Source organism: Erpetoichthys calabaricus, chromosome 8, assembly GCF_900747795.2.
Source record: "Erpetoichthys calabaricus chromosome 8, fErpCal1.3, whole genome shotgun sequence".
Lineage (NCBI taxonomy): Eukaryota > Metazoa > Chordata > Cladistia > Polypteriformes > Polypteridae > Erpetoichthys > Erpetoichthys calabaricus.
Genome location: NC_041401.2, coordinates 192,083,281 through 192,100,528, shown reverse-complemented (window position 1 = coordinate 192,100,528; position 17,248 = coordinate 192,083,281). Strand labels below are relative to the sequence as shown.

Here is a 17,248-nt window from a genome sequence, read left to right as displayed (position 1 = left end):
AACATTTGTCTCTTTTTCAAAAGTTTAAACTGTGCTCCATGACAAGACAGAGATGACAGTTCTGTCTCACAATTAAAAGAATGCAAACATATCTTCCTCTTCAAAAGTGTCAGGAGCAGAGACTGTCATAAAGGCAGAGGAAAATCAATAGGGCTGTTTGTGCTGCGGTGCTTCGCATACTTAAAAGCCAAAGCTGTTGAAGGCGGCAGCTCACACCCCCTCCGTCAAGAGCACAGAAAGAGAGAGAGAGACAGAGAAAAACAAGCAAGCAAAAATCAATACGTGCCCTTCGAGCTTTTAAGTATGCGAAGCACGGTGCAGCATGTCGTTTCAGGAAGCAGCTGCACAAAAGATAGCAACGTGAAGATAATCTTTCAGAATTTTTAGACTAGCGTCCGTATCGTCTAGGTGTGGGAACAGCCCCCCTGCTCAATCCCCCTACGTCAGGATCAGAGAAAGTCAGCGCAAGAGAGACAGAGAAAAGTAAGTTGGGTAGCTTCTCAGCCATCTGCCAATAGCGTCCCTTGTATGAAATAAACTGGGCAAACCAACTGAGGAAGCATGTACCAGAAATTAAAAGACCCATTGTCCGCAGAAACCCGCGAAGCAGCGAAAAATCCGCGATATATATTTAAATATGCTTACATATAAAATCCGCGATGGAGTGAAGCTGCGAAAGGCGAAGCGCGATATAGCGAGGGATTACTGTGTATTTCTGCATTGCAGTAAATTAGTTATTCTTAATAGCTTAAAACTGGTTGTGTTTGAAAAATGTTTGTTTGCCATGAAATACATTTTGGAATATTTTTATCTCTATGCATATAATAAAATACAAAAAATAGACTTTGCCTTTTTAAAAACAGCTCAAAGTAACAAAATACATTGCAAAGGGATAAAGAACTTCTAATCTGTGCTGTCAAGAAAATGAGCCGTTGATTAAGGAAATAAAAGAAGAATGTTCAGCTTTATCATTTTTGTTTTTGCTTTGCTTTTAGGTCTTGCACTAGTGAGAGTTTAAGAGAAGGTTGCTCTGTGTGTCACACACCAACTTGGCAAAAAGATATCCAGATTAACCGGCAACTGAATGGTGTTGTGCAACTATACAATCAACTTGAAAATCTGCTGATGCTTGGCTGTGATAAGGAAGCAGGTACCCCCCTTTCCCCATTGTGGTTTATAGATCTACTAACATTTCGAAATTGTTTGACAAAAAGAAGTGAACGTAATTCTGCCAGTTGATTACCACATGGAAGCAAGAGTTTTATTGTAGAGTGTACACATTGTCCCCGTAAACCTGTAGCAGGGCCACATAGAGGGTTTTATTTGTATGGGAGCATGTCCTGTTGAGCGATTGTTAAATGTGAATAGCAACACTGGTTGCACCGATTCCTGTTTGTAAATTGGGGTTGGTGTCTTTAAACAGGTTTGCACTGATGCGGGGCTTGTGGGATTTGTAGTTTGTGGCTTGTATACACTGTACTAATAAAACCGGAAGAGAAGGATGCATCTTATCAGGCAAGCTCATTGATTTCAGCTGAACAGTTATTTAAAGCAAAGCATACTTTTCTTCCTTAAACAGAGAGAGTGTCAGAAAACCAATTCCGCCCTCTCGACTTTTATTTTTATTTTATTTTATTTTATTGTTTGATGACTCCCCTGAGACTGATTTAAACAGTAATCTGCTGCTGTCAGTCACAGGTCCTAGTGTCCCATCTGCTGCAAGTCATTTCATGTGGTTAATTCTTTTGGAAGGGTTTAGGTTTGGAAATGTGTTGATAGATCTAAATTGTGTCAGAATAAATTGGGATAGCCCTTATTTGTATAATTTTGTTATTTTCTAAATAAAGGGAGATGGCTATTCAAAGCAGGCATGCTCCTGTGAAATCCAGGTCCCTCTGCTAGTCCTAACTTTTTTAAGTAGCTCGAATGAATGAATGAATATGTTTATGGTAATTCCACAAGTACAACGGGGTTGGACGCCATCCTATCCGTGCAATACAGAAAGAAATTTATAAAATTACAGAAACAAAAATGTGAAGATTTATAATAGGGATTCTAAAAGTAGAAAAGCAAAACAAACATCATACTATACAATGAGGCATTTTTCACATTCTGCTGGTATTTATTGCCTAATTTTGTTCCTTTTTAGAGTTTCACAGTGTGAGCATCATTTAGTGCAGTCACTGACTTTGGGTTAAAACTATTTTTTAATTTATTTGTCCATGGTTTTATTGTCTTGAAGCTGTTTGATTAAAAATGAAAGTGAACAGTAAACTTACCTGTCGTATTTTTTGCTTCAGTAGTTTTTCTGGTAAGGGTGATGGGTGTAAAAGAACAAGATGCAGAGGACAGAAAGATATGGAAGGGGTTGCCACATCAATCTTCTAACGGGAGCAGCCGAAAGAAGTAGAAGAATCACATTTTTAATGCATGTTACAATCATTTGGACAACTGAAATGAGCTGCTAAGCTGTAATTGTTACACATTTTCAAATGAACATAGTGCTTTCAGGTCTTGGATGAGCTTTTGAAATTCTTCATCCACTTGTTGCATTTAAACAAGAGAGTACACCTAATACTACTTTTCAAAATCAACAGTAAGGTGAATATCTATTCATGCAGTCATGCTCAAAACGTTTGGGTGTTGCTGATCCAAATATCAGGATTGGCAAGACGTGGTCTAGGAGACTTTGGTAGAGGCATAATTGTTGTTGCCAAACACGGTAGATCCACCATCTCAAAAACAGCTGCCCACCTGGGCTTTTCCCATATTGCAATCTCTAGGTTTACAGAGAACGGTGCAGTTAGCAAAAACACCTCGTCAGCAGTTCTGTTAATGACAGAGGTTATAGGAATACAAAAAGACCACAATTTATCCAATAACTGCTCTTAAAAATGGTGTTGTGATAATTGATCTCTTCAAATGCATACCGGCAAAGATCTGTTTTATAAAACAATACTGTATTACAAAAAAAAAAAAAAGACATGGCAGCACAAAGGAAGGGCTGAGGGAGTTGAGCCTTCTTAAGTTAAGCAAATAAAGATTGAGGGGACATGATTTTGAAGTGTTTAAAATTCAAAACTATTTCAGTGGATTCCCTGCAGTTATTTTAAAGTGTATTTTCCAACAAGAACATGGGGAGACAGTCTGAAATTGGTGTGGGTGGTATTGCTTAAAATCCCTATCAAGTTATAACTGAAAACTTTGGTGGTTTTTGTAGATGAGCATTTGCTAACCTCTGGGCTGTCGCCGCCCCCACCCTCCTTCCCTCCCTCACCAATCCAACGATCACACTCGATTTAATTCACAGTGGCTGTATCACAGGTAGTCTGCCTCTGAGCCTGGATCACTTCCCCAACCCACACTCTGATGATTGTGCTTGATTTACCAAGAATGAAAAGCATTGACGATCTTACATGATACATCGAACGCTCTGGTGACCATGCAGAACCCCCTACTTTTATGATCACACTTGATTCACCGGGGGTTTCCATCCCATTCCACTCACTCGGATGACTGTGCTAATAAATTCATCCACTCCCCGCAACTGGTGGGTTGTGAACACACTGGCATGTGAAAATGTGACACAACAAAGGTTGGGAAACCAGCATAATATATTTGTATACACTTTTGATACCGTAACTTTTTTTTTTAAATGCCAAATAGTGGTTGATTTTAATTAACACAGATGTGCTTCTTTTCCATCAAAATGCTTGTTAACTCGCTGCTACCTAAATAGATTTGATTGCAGCTGTATTCATCTCTTGAACTAATAAAAGTACAGGTTTGTTCTCTTGTTTCCTCACTGTTGTCAAGCAAACACAACATAAGACTGGGCTTTTTTTTTTTTTTTTTTTCAGTCCCTTTTTCCTGTATGTATTGACTCAACAATCCGGTTGAGTTGCACAGAACTCTGGGTAATTGTCTTAAAGGGATAACCCAAGTCCATGCACAATAGAAATTACCTTTAAGACAGTAATACACTGACACAAAATCACATTTCTATATTCTATATTCTTTTCACATGCATATTTTGTATTTTATGTGTAAATATGTTTGCATGTTTTTCACAAATGTATACCAGAAAAATAATTTTATTTGGTATACCAGATTAGTGCTGGGCGGTATGATTAAAATTCTATATCACTGTATTTTTCAAAATTATACCGGTCTCACGGTATTAGACGGTATTTTTTTCCCATGCATGAGTGGATGTTAAAACACATTTTCCACTGTAATTACTGCAGTAGACTGGCTAAGAATAACCTATTCCACTGTCATGAGAATTGTACATTGTACAAAAAAAATTTAATGTGCACACAAGTGTTAATACAGGTTTGCATGGCCCCATAAAGTGATAGTTTTCAAGGGGGTGGCACTAATGAAGAGAAGGAACCTCATTGCATGACAGATGCAGTCAAAATATAGAGCCTTTTTATTGAACAAATTTATCAAACAACTTAAACTATAATTTTGACAACATATTTTCAACCATCGAAAGAAGAGGCATTTAGACTTTAGTAAAATATCCAGAGTTGCATTGCACTGAACATGTCTTAGAAAAGGAATAAAGAGTAAATATTTTTTGTAAACCAACTACACTTTCTGTTAATGTTAACAATCTCTGTCCACTGACACGTTAGCTATATGGATTGTAATGGCGTTGGTTATCTCGATCCACCGCTTGCTTTTTTTTGTCGTATGCAGTACCTCTAGCAAACACGTCTACAGGTGACGTCTGACTCAAGTGTCCTCTAGCTTTTTCAGTTTTACCCGAGGATGTGGAGGGTGCCAATCCTAGTTCCTTACATTCATGGTACTCCAAAGCATGTGTGCGGCTAAGGTAGTGCAGCAAATTATTTGTGTTGCCACCTCGGGCGACAACTTTAGCTCTACAGCATTTGCAGTAAATGGTTGTTTGGTCCACATCCGACCTTTTAAAACCAAACTATCTCCAGACAACAGACACGGCTCCCTTTTTTCAGCAAAAGTTCTTCTGTGTCATCATGTTCAACTGTATCGTCTGCTACAGCTTCAGTTTCGGAACATTCTCTGTCCATTTTCACCGCTGAAAAGCTCCACTAATGCATGTACTCCGTTGCATGCGTGTTTAGCGGTGTAGCAGTGAAAAAGGTCCCCCCCCCCCTCGAACATTGTTTAGGCTATTTAAACCGGTATTGCGGTATAAGAAAAATCCGCATCATAACAAAAATAAAAAACGGTTTTCGGTATGAACCAGTATACCTCCCAGCACTATTTCAGATCAACTAGCTTATCGCCCAGTACTGGTTAGAAAGGTCAATTTTCTCAAGTGTTGCAAAATAGTGTGGTAGATAGTAGGGGGTTTGCAGACTTTCAAATCTCGATTCAATGTTGTTTTGGGGATCTTGATGAATAGCATTGGTGAGCTTGCTGCGTGGAAAGGCCCGTTTTCATCAAAGTTTCCTTAATGTTCATAAAACCTACTAAATCCTAAAGTGGATGGGCTATAGCAGGGGTGGGCAGATTCAGTCCTGGAGGGCCGCAGTGGTTGCAGGTTTTTGTTCCAACCCAGTTGCTTAATTAAAAACCAATCCTTGTCAATTATTTAATGGCTTGCTAGTGCTTTAACTCTGCCATGTCAGGTCATTCTCATATCCTAGATTTATTTTCCTTTCTAAGGATATCATCCAAATGATTTGAAGTCTAAAACAGATGAGTAATTTTCAGTGCTTCACTTTTTTCTCTTCACTTTCCTTCCAAGTATTTAATTAAACCAAATAGTGCGTGATAAATACACGCAGGTGTAAATGAAAACAAGCTAAATGGAGAAATGCTGGTCTCTTGTCATTTGCATGGTATTGCTAATTAGAAGCAATTAAAAACCAAGAATACAGCTGTTTAAGACTAAAATAAGCAATAAGGGTTCAAAATCTTAACGAGCGAGACAACTAAAGTGAAGCTGAAGTGTTACTTGAACAATAAGGGTTTCTTATTAAGCAATTGGGTTGGAGCAAAAACCTGCAGCCACTGCGGCCCTCCAGGACTGAATCTGCCCACCCCTGGGCTATAGCATTGTAAGGCAAGTCTTGTCCGTGTAGTTACGGGGGCACCGGATAACCAACATTGGATGATAGTAAACTGAGAAAATGTTGCCTGTGGGTTTGTCATCAAGTCGCACCTTGGTACCACCACATTTTGCACATTTGAACTATGGTTCAATATTATATCATTATAATATTACAGTATATAGTTCTAGGCCCCATTTATTCGCAAAAACCGTGGATGCTCACGACTTATGCAAAAGCTTAAAGACAATTGTGCGCTCAAAGTGAACGCAAGGGCTGATACAGTAGGACTGAGGGATGGCTGGGCTTGGGTGGGCATATTACTCAGCATGAAATGGTGAAAGTTCTTGGGACCTCTAATCCAGGCATTGCAGTTTTGCAGCTGGCTACTGCCAGTTGCCACAGTGCAAATGTCCAAATTGGGATAAATCATGGTGTAATTCACACTTGGAGTAGTCCGGATGGATTGGCGCTGTGATGTTGAGGTTAGGGGTAGGGTTGATGTCACCAGGAATTGCTGTGCCTTCAGTGCTTAGACAAAGTCCCTCGATTCATGAACATAGGAGTTGTCTTATTGCTCAGCATTTTTAAAAAAAAAAAAAAAGCTGCTTTTCATGGTCTTTGTAATCCAGATATCGTTGGTTTATAGGTGGCCATCGGCATTACCACAATACAAATTTCTAAACTGGGATGGATCATGTTGTGTTTCCACGACACATCTAGTCTGATATCGGTTTCTGCTACGACCTGAAGTATGGTCAGAATAAAGTGTAAACTCCTATCTGTAGGTGTTGTTGCGGTCTCTCTACTTGATCCTTTTATGACCTCTGTTTATCCTTTTTCAAATGGAGAATGCACAGTGTCACCAAAGACTCGTCCTCTTAAGCTAGTCCCCTGAATGTGACAGTGATGTAATTTTTTTTTTTTTTCTCTCCAAAACCCTGCACAATTCCCAGAACGCCTAGGGGATAAAGTTGAGCAGATGGTTCACAGCATGAAAATGTGCAGGAACTGTGATTTTTATAGAGCTGGCATGAATCAAAATCCCAGTGGAAGGTTTCCAGCACGGATTCTTCAAAGAGCGGAGGGTGAGGGTGTTCCTAAGGCAAAATGCAGGCCCTACCTGGTACTAGATAGGAGGACCTAAAGTGGCCTATTATATATTTATATATTTATATATAATAATAATACTGTGAAACTGCTGTAAACAAAGAATGCTTTCAAAAATGGAAGTGTTAACCATTTGTTCATTCACTGCATTTTGTTGATTGATGAAAATAAAAGAGAAATCTAAATCAAATCAATATTTGGTGTGACCACCCTTTGCCTTCAAAACAGCATCAATTCTTCTAGGTACACTTGCACACAGTTTTTGAAGGAACTCGGCTTGTAGGTTGTTCCAAACATCTTGGAGAACTAACCCCAGATCTTCTGTGGATGTAGGCTTCCTTACATCCTTCTGTCTTTTCATGTAATCCCAGACACACTCGATAATGTTGAAATCAGGGCTCTGTGGGGACCATACCATCACTTCCAGGACTTCTTGTTCTTTACGCTGAAGATAGTTCTTAATGACTTTGGCTGTATGTTTGGGGTCGTTGTCCTGCTGCAGAATAAATTTGGGGCCAATCATACGACTCCCTGATGGTATTGTATGATGGATAAGTATCTGCCTGTATTTCTCAGCATTGAGAACACCATTAATCCTGACCAAATCTCCAACTCCATTTGCAGCAATGCAGCCCCAAACGTTCAAGAAACTTCCACCATGCTTCACTGTTGCCTGCAGGCACTCATTATTGTACCGCTCTCCAGCCCTTTGATGGACAAACTGCCTTCTGCTACAGCCAAATATTTCAAATTTTGACTCATCAGTCCAGAGCACCTGCTCCCATTTTTCTGCACCCCAGTTCCTATGTTTTTGTGCATACTTGAGTTGCTTGGCCTTGTTTCCACGTCGGAGGTATGGCTTTTTGGCTGCAAATCTTCCATGAAGAGCACTTCTGGCCAGACTTCTCCGGACAGTAGATGGGTGTACCTGGGTCCCACTGGTTTCTGCCAGTTCTGAGCTGATGGCACTGCTGGACATCTTCCGATTCTGAAGAATAATAGTAATGATGTGTCTTTCATCTGCTGCACTGTTTCCTTGGCCGACCACTACGTTTATGATCCTCAGCGTTGCCCGTTTCTTTGTCCTTCTTCAAAAGAGCTTGAACAGCACATCTTGAAACCCCAGTCTGCTTTGAAATCTTTGTCTAGGAGAGTCCTTGCTGATGCAGTATAACTACCTTGTGTCTTGTTGCTGTGCTCAATCTTGCCATGACATGAAACTGTCTTCCATACCCTCACCTTGGTAGCAGAGTTGGGCTGTTGCTCACCCAGTTTTAAGCATCCTACACAGCTATTTCTGTTTCAGTTAATGACTGTGTTTCAACCTACGTGTGACACTGATGAACATTAGCATCTGTTTGGTAGAATTGGTTGATCATACACCTGACTTTGTGCAAGTGGACCTATAAGAATTGATGCTGGTTTGAAGGCAAAAGGTAGGAACACCAAATATTGATTTGATTTAGATTTTTCTTTTGTTTGCTCACTTTGCATTTTGTAAATTGATAACAATAAATCATCCATCCATCCATCCTCTTCCACTTATCTGAGGTCGGGTCGAGGGGGCAGCAGCTTGAGCAGAGATGCCCAGACTTCCCTCTCCCCGGCCACTACTTCTAGCTCTTCCGGGAGAATCCCAAGGCATTCCCAGGCCAGCCGAGAGACATAGTCCCTCCAGCGTGACCTGGGTCTTCCCCGGGGCCGCCTCCTGGTTAGACGTGCCCGGAACACCTCGCCAGGGAGGCGTCCAGGAGGCATCCTGATCAGATGCCCGAGCCCCCTCATCTGACTCCTCTCGATGCGGAGGAGCAGCGACTCTACTCTGGGCCCCTCCCGGATGACTGAGCTTCTCACTATCTTTAAGGGAAAGCCCAGACACCCTGCGGAGGAAACTCATTTCAGCCGCTTGTATTCGCGATCTCGTTCTTTCGGTCACTACCCATAGCTCATGACCATAGGTGAGGGTAGGAACATAGATCGACTGGTAAATTGAGAGCTTTGCCTTGCGGCTCAGCTCCTTTTTCACCACGACAGACCGATCCGCCTGTCGATCTCATGCTCCATTCTTCCCTCACTCGTGAACAAGACCCCGAGATACTTGAACTCCTTCACTTGGGGCAGGATCTCGCTCCCAACCCTGAGAGGGCACTCCACCCTTTTCCGGCTGAGGACCATGGTCTCTGATTTGGAGGTGCTGATTCCCATCCCAGCCGCTTCACACTCGGCTGCGAACCAATCCAGAGAGAGCTGAAGATCATGGCCTTCATACAATAATCATTATTTATATTTCTGAAAGCATTCTTTGTTTATAGCATTTTTTTCACACCTGCCTAAAACTTTTGCACAGTTTATATATCTGTATATCTAATATATATCTAATATAATATATATATCTCTAGAGATACTTTATTAATCCCAAGGGGAAATTCACATACTTCAGCAGCAGCATACTGAAAAAGAAAATATTAAATTAGAGTGATAACAATGCAGGCATACAGACAGTAACTTTGTATTGAAGAGTCGCATAGTGTGGGGGAGGAACGATCTCCTCAGTCTGTCAGTGGAGCAGGACGGTGACAGCAGTCTGTCACTGAAGCTGCTCCTCTGACTGGAGATGATCCTGTTCAGTGGATGCAGTGGATTCTCCATGATTGACAGGAGTCTGCTCTGCGCCCGTCGCTCTGCCACAGATGTCAGAAAGTCCAGCTCCGTGCCTACAATAGAGCCTGCCTTCCTCACCAGTTTGTCCAGGTGTGAGGTGTCCCTCTTCTTTATGCTGTCTCCCCAGCACACCACCGCGTAGAAGAGGGCGCTCGCCACAACAGTCTGATGTATATCTATCTATATATTATATATCTATATAATTTTATATATATAATATATAAATTATTGATGTGTGTTTTGATCACAAAAAGATGTGCCCACCTATAATACGGTATGATACATACACTGGTGTGAAATTTCTAGCCACTTTTCTTAAGGCCTGGCATTCTGTACTTCTTTTATTTTGCCTCTACCTAGAAATCTGAGGAACAATATAACTTGGTATGAGTGCAGAAACTTTGTTTTGTTGTATATGAAATAAGGACTTTGGCACTATTAATCACAGGCACACACGCAACCAGTGTTTGATTTGTGTGCCACTGTGTTGATTAATACTGGGAGCTAAGACAAATTTGGCACAGTTAGTCATGCTAGAATGAGCCATTGATCAGCCATGTTTTTAAATCTAGTTTTAAAGACACTTGAAAGGAATGTTGCAGAAGAAAGCAAATGAGTCTCTTAAAATGTAGCTGAGTATGTGTTTTTTTTTTTTTTTCTTCAATGCTTTTTTTTTTCTTTTTTATTACATACGCTTTTGCTTTCATAACTTACCAATATGTATAGTGAAATATGGATCTATCATCTTTTGTTTTCATTTTGTAGCAATTTTCTTACATTTTAAGTGAGACAAAAATAACTCAGTAAGTCAAAGGATGGCCTGGCTTTGTTTTGGTTGATATACTCCAAAAATGTTCTATTTATCTGTGAATATTCTTGTCTAAAGTATATAATTAAAATAATTACTGATTTGTAATTATCAGTACACATTTTTTATATGCTATTATTGAATAGACAAGCCACAATGATTTACCACAGCTGCAAAAAAAAAAAAAAAAAGCTCACATATAGCCATTGATGGACTTTTTGGTTCGGTAACTTTTACAAAGAATGATAGGCTGCAATTATGTTTATGAAGCATGCACAGGAGTTTGATGCAAGCCACTTTTATTAGGATTGTGTCCTGATAATTGCAGGAAAAAAATACATCAATTCGGTAGCTGGATGTTTCCGTTGTTGTATTATCCTGAAATGATTTCTGTTGCCTTTTTTATTAACTGCTGCTTTTCATTTCAACTTATCACTGAACAAAGCCCCTCCGTTAGGTAGCTAAGCAACACAAGTGCAAACTTATTCTTAAAATGGATTTCTTCTTCCTTTTTTGTAACCAGTCATAACATGCAAGTTTGTAGTAAAATCTGCTACAGTGGTGGTACATGACTAGAGAGACAATAATGTGATGCAGTCATTTTAAGATGTGGACTCCTGACTGCTGCTCAGACATGTACTTCTGTTCAGTCTCCTGACACAGCTTTTAGTCATAGCCATATTCAGCGTGAAATTGACATAAATGTTTCCTCACGTTGCGACCTAAAGATGCCAGTGACACATGCTGGTATGTAGGAATGAATGATAAAAGAGAAGGATGGAAACAAATAAACAACTTCATGTGAAAATAACAGCTCTATCAGTTAAAATGAAAACCTTGGATAAAAGCCTTAGTCTGTATAAGAGAACAGCTGAATAGCAAGAGGGCAGCTTAGCGAGTTCAATGTTGTTCAGTATTCGATGTGAATGTGGAAATGCGGGTGTATGTCTATATTGTGCAAGCAGCCAAAGCACAAGTAATTGCTCTGAATGATGAGTTCCCATTTTTATATTATACACCGAGTCACTTAAGGGACATCTATTAAATATTTGATTGTTATCCCCATTTATTTCTTGTTCAGTTTACTGTATTATGGATTCTGAGCAAAGCATCAAAAATGCAGGAAAGAGACTTCAAAAAGCTCTGCCTTTGGCAGTAATTCTTGCAAATCAGAAGACTGGTCTTTACGTATTCCATCTTATTCACAAATGCTTGGCTAGGATATCTGGTTTGCAATTTTAAGCTAATTTCACTGTCATGTTATTGGAAGCAAGACTTTTCTAGCCATGTGGAATGGAGCTTTATGTTGGCTAAAAAGCCCATTACAGCCTATGAGGAGAGTAATACTTATAGGTTTTATTTTTGAGATATACTTTGTCCTCTAAATTATTGTGCTTCTCATATTCTGGAAGCCTCTGTGTCATGAAAATGTGTTCCACACAATGGACGCAGCCTCCACCAACCTACATCACTCTCACTTACGATGTTTTCTGTATGTACTCATGGGGTATTCATAATATCAGTTTGTTTATTATCAAATTTAAATCCAATTATAAACCCAAGTACACTGCACCATGAAGAACTAGAAGAATGGAGGTAACATTTCTGATGGGAGCCTATAGTGACCAACAGCAAACTTTATCAAAAAAAAAAAATCCTGTTACTCGTGTTACATAATCCTCATTTCATGTTATCTATCTGTGCAGAACACATGCATTTTTTGCTAAAATATTTTTAAATACTTCTGGAAAATGAAAGAAGTCCACAAAAGGGAAGTCCATTCACACAGGATTGTGTTTTTGAAGATCTGCATCTCCCCCTCATTCACGGTTGAATAATCCTGTCTGCCCTTAATTCAGTCAATCGGAGTGGATGACTTGATATGTGGATTACACAACATAAGTCTTTTTTTTTTTTTTTTTTTTTTTGATATTGGTGGTGGTCCAGCGTTGGTCACCATATTTCCTCATTCTGTCAGAAACCTTCTCTCCACTCAATACAAAAACAAGAGATGATGATTAAAAAGTTTTCTCCGGTATCACTACCAACCACATGGGTTAAGTAACCTACAGTGTGTTTAAAAAAATAAATAAACAATAAGTTTGGGGTGCAGAATACCTTTTTTACTAGCAAATTTGGTTCAATTAAAACTCAAAGTGGTATGCAACTCAAAGCAGAATGCTGACGTGAACAGAGTTTACACAAACTACTTAATCGGTCAAATTTAGTTTTCTTTAATTAAGAGACAAGTGAAAACAATAACCGACAGTTCAGTCGAAGGTGCACTTGTACAAATGATACAGTAATACAGTAGGATTTGTAATTTTATGCTCACAAAAAAAAAAACCTGCAGCCTCCAATACCCTTAGGAGCCCCTGGCTTAAAATATCTATTTTCATATTTTGTTGGATACATATTAAAAACAAATTTCAATTAAATTTAAAAAAAATACAATAGTAAAAGCAACCTAAATATGTGGCAGGCAGGTGTGTATACTTGCTGAACTACTGGAATTTTATAAAGAGTTGCTTTTATTATATTCCTTGTGCCTTTTCTCATGTTACCTTCAGCACAATTCTGACTACCAATTTTGATGGTTTCAAGCGCTGGCACCTAAATTCTTCAGATTTTATTAAAAACCTTCCATTAGTGCTCTGGTTTCCTCCCACAGTCCAAAGACATGCAGGTTAGGTGCATTGGTGATCCTAAATTGTCCCTAGTGTGTGCTTGGTGTGTGTGTGCCCTGCGGTAGTTTGGTGCCCTGCCCAGAGTTTGTTCTTGCCTTGCGCCCTGTGCTGGCTGGAATTGGCTCCAGCAGACCCCAGTGACTCTGTGTTAGGATATAGTGGGTTGGAAAATGGCTGACTGACTGACTGACTTTTCATTAGTAAATTATCAAGCCGCAAAACATATTAATAGAACAGCCAGAATTTTGTACAGGAACTTGTTCAATATAAAATGTTTTTTATTCACAGTAGTCTGTATACAGTATTTATAGCTGAATATACTCCACTTTAATATTATTGCAAGGTGTATATACAGAAAAGTGCTACAAAGGTTAAACTGAAATTTAATGAACATATGTGCTGTTTTGTTAAGTCTTTATTTGGAGTTTGTAATATGAGAATTGATATTATGTTATCTTTATAACAGTATCCAATTATCTAGTATGTTCTGAGATTACATGTCCAGGGAGATTGTGTGTTTGGTTTTTTTTTTTTTGTGACCAATGTCTTAGATTGTTTTTAATGTTTTATCTCCTCCCCCCCCCCCCCAAAACCCCTTTGTTTATGTAGATCCAGTTATGGATGAAAATACTCCACAAAGTGCTGTTCAGCTAGAGTCGCATGAAAAACCAAAGAAAACCTTTAAAATTTGGTATAGCCCTCGGACTTGTAAAGTCCGTGCAAAAGTAGAAAAGGCAGCTAACAAGAAAAATGAGGTTCAGCAGAAAGAGGCACAACCAGCATTTTCCGTTTTACAAGACACATCTGTGTTTGAATTTCCTTCTTCCGATTCCTCAACTTCTCAATGTGCAAAGGTGAAGAAGTCTGCACCTAGACGACAAAAGAAAAAAAGCTTGAAAAAAATTAATAAGGAATGGGGATTCAGGCAGGAGGGATCCAATATAAAAGAGAGTGTAAATGTTGAAAGTGAAGTCCTGGAGCCACCTTCTAAGAAAATGGTAAGCTTTTCCTCTTGGGAACCAAGTGTTTGTGACTCTGTTTCAGCTCCGGATACTAAAGGAGGCATAAAGGCCACAGTGGATATTTCTTCTGCTGAAGCTGAAACCAAAGAAACTTTGACAAGCATATCCAAGAAAAGCAGTCTTAAAAAAGACTGCTCAGATACATCTCCAAGATTAGAACACTTCAGAGGTGAGATTGGTCTGGGGAACTCTGACTTCTGTTCCCCAGGTGTAAGCCACAGTACAAAAAGTGTTTGTCCTTCAGATGACACCAGACCTAAGGAAAAGTTGAGTTCATTGTTAAATTGTCAAGTTACAAAGAAACCCAAGAAGACTCTTCCAGTGAGTCCTGCATTTTCTTCAAGAGTCACCAGAAGACGGTCTTCCTGTACAGAAAAGGATAGCACAGAGTCGAAAACAGGCCAGCTTTCCCCAAACGTTCTCAGTTCTCCAAGTAAAGACTTGTTAATAACATCCCCTTCTTTGAGGGGTCTTCATCAAGATACTGGTAGTTTGCAGAGGTCTCCAGGAAGTCCAGGTGTTTTTAAGAGAAATCACAAAGGGGAGACTCCACTTCATCTTGCAGCTATTAAGGTAAGATCAGTGTTAAAATAATTATTCCTCTCTCATTAAATATTTGGAACAAAAGAACATTAACAGCCTGATAAACACATGAATGTTTTTCCACATGAAAGTATTTTTCCATTTTTATAATAGCCTAACCTATTTTCATTATTGCCTGTTTGAATTTTTATATATTGGCATTTGAAACCTTTCATTCTCAAGCTCTCCTGCGGAATGAAAATATTAACTAATAAGCCCTTTCAGTTACAGCGGCATTTTTTTTTAAAGAGACCTAGAACCTTTTTTTTAATTTTCATTCTGATTACTTGGAAAATGTTAAGTTTTATCCCAAAACATGGACACGGAATTGTGTAGTAGACTATTTAGAGTAGTGGTGTTAAACTTAGATCCTGAGTGCCTGTGTATATTTATTCCAGCCACCGACTCCATTAATGACCCCTTTCTAATGGAACATGCTGTGTTTTCTTGATTTCGATTGACTTGCATTTTGCTACATTTTTCCATTCATTAGCAGCCAAGCCAAACAATAACGATATACAAAGTGATCAAACAAATGACAAGAATATTTTTAACCTATTTGTACCTGTGTCCATTTTATATAGTACCTGTTTCAATAAAATATCTGTGGGGATGGAGAGAAATATATGGTAGTGGGAGTACTAAAAAGCCATTGAACTATAAACATGTTTCATTAACTGCTAAATATGAGATTGGTTGGCATGGAAATGGTGGCCCTCATGGACTGTATGAGACCCCTGAGTTTGCTAGTCAGTTGATGACTCGCTTTGCACCTCAATTTTGCAGGTTAAAGGAAAAAAATAGACCATGAACAGTTCTGAATCATAACAAGCAAGACAATTAAAGCTAAAGCTGATATCACATTATACAACTTATGCACATGAAATGAAATGTTTATCCTATTAATGTTGTTAAGGGATGCAAAAATGGGCAATTTGGACTTAAATTGATATTGCAAGTATTTTAACACAAAATCTGATATCTCGGTATGTTCTCAAAACACCTTTTATTTATTATATATCATCTCTATCTCTATAATACATACAGTAATCCCTCCTCCATCGCGGGGGTTGCGTTCCAGAACCCCCCGCGAAAGGTGAAAATCCGTGAAGTAGAAACCATATGTTTAGATAGATAGATAGATAGATAGATACTTTATTAATCCCAATGGGAAATTCACACTCTTTTTTATATTTTATATTGTCATGCTTGGGTCACAGATTTGCACAGAAACACAGGAGGTTGTAGAGAGACAGGAACGTTATTCAAACACTGCAAACAAACATTTGTCTCTTTTTCAAAAGTTTAAACTGTGCTCCATGACAAGACAGAGATGACAGTTCCGTCTCACAATTAAAAGAATGCAAACATATCTTCCTCTTCAAAGGAGTGTGTGTCAGAGAGAGAGAGAAAAAGCAAACAGTCAAAAATCAATAGGGCTGTTTGGCTTTTAAGTATGCAAAGCAACGCCGGACAAAGTAGCTGCAAAAAAGGGAGCAAGCATTTTTCAGCATTTTTTAGAGGAGCATCCGTATCCTCTAGGCCAGTATGCGAACAGCCCCTCTGCTCACACCCCCCTCCCGTCAGGAGCAGAGAATGTCAGAGCGAGAGAGAGGAAAGCAAACAATCAAAAATCAATACGTGCTGTTTGATCTTTTAAGTATGGGAAGCACCATGCGGAAAGCATATCGCTTGCAAAGCAGCCACATGTAAGCCCAGCAAAGAAGGGAGCACAGTGAAGGTAATCTTTCAGTGTTTTTTGAGGAGCGGCCGTGTCCTTACCGATATACGTTTTATGAAGAGAGTTCAAAACCTGCTGGTTTTCATGATAACTTGAAATATTAGTCAAAGGAGAATTTTTGCCATTTCATTGATTGGGATTTCTCAAAGAAATGGGGGGAAAAAAAATACGATTTGAGCCAACTGTTTTTGTTGTACGTTTCCTCTACTTATATTTGCGTTTTCATTGTATGTATTACATTCACTACATAGCCTGCCTTGCTGGCATCAGTGTCCCCCAGTCACTAAACATGGCTCACTCTCTTGTGTTTGACTGTTTTTTATACAAGGAAAGGCAAAGCTCTTGATTCATTACCAGATTTATCCCAGCAGGACTTGATATTAATGGTTGCAATTGGCAGCCGATTGTTGACCTTGACATCAATAGCAACCACTTTAGTGATGCGCTTGTTTTTTGACCAGTGGATTGTAACTGGACAGTTTTTGCTCATTATGCATATTTGGAAGATTAATGTACAACTTTTCAGCATCTACTTGGTTTTCTGAGTATGATCAAATGTGAGCTGTGCTCATGCAGTTTGGCTTTTCTTC

The 17,248-nt window shown here is 39.2% G+C and overlaps 1 protein-coding gene across 2 annotated transcripts in view; it reads left to right on the top strand.

Annotated features, from left to right (window-relative positions):
- The window catches only part of bard1 (BRCA1 associated RING domain 1), a 107,787-nt gene that overhangs the window by 18,707 nt on the left and 71,832 nt on the right, over positions 1 to 17,248 (top strand). For both annotated transcript variants that reach the window (XM_028808014.2, XM_051930311.1), the window contains exons 3-4: positions 996 to 1,150; positions 13,923 to 14,908. In XM_028808014.2, the coding sequence (XP_028663847.2) occupies positions 996 to 1,150; positions 13,923 to 14,908 (1,141 nt within the window). The remainder of the gene's footprint in view (positions 1 to 995; positions 1,151 to 13,922; positions 14,909 to 17,248) is intronic.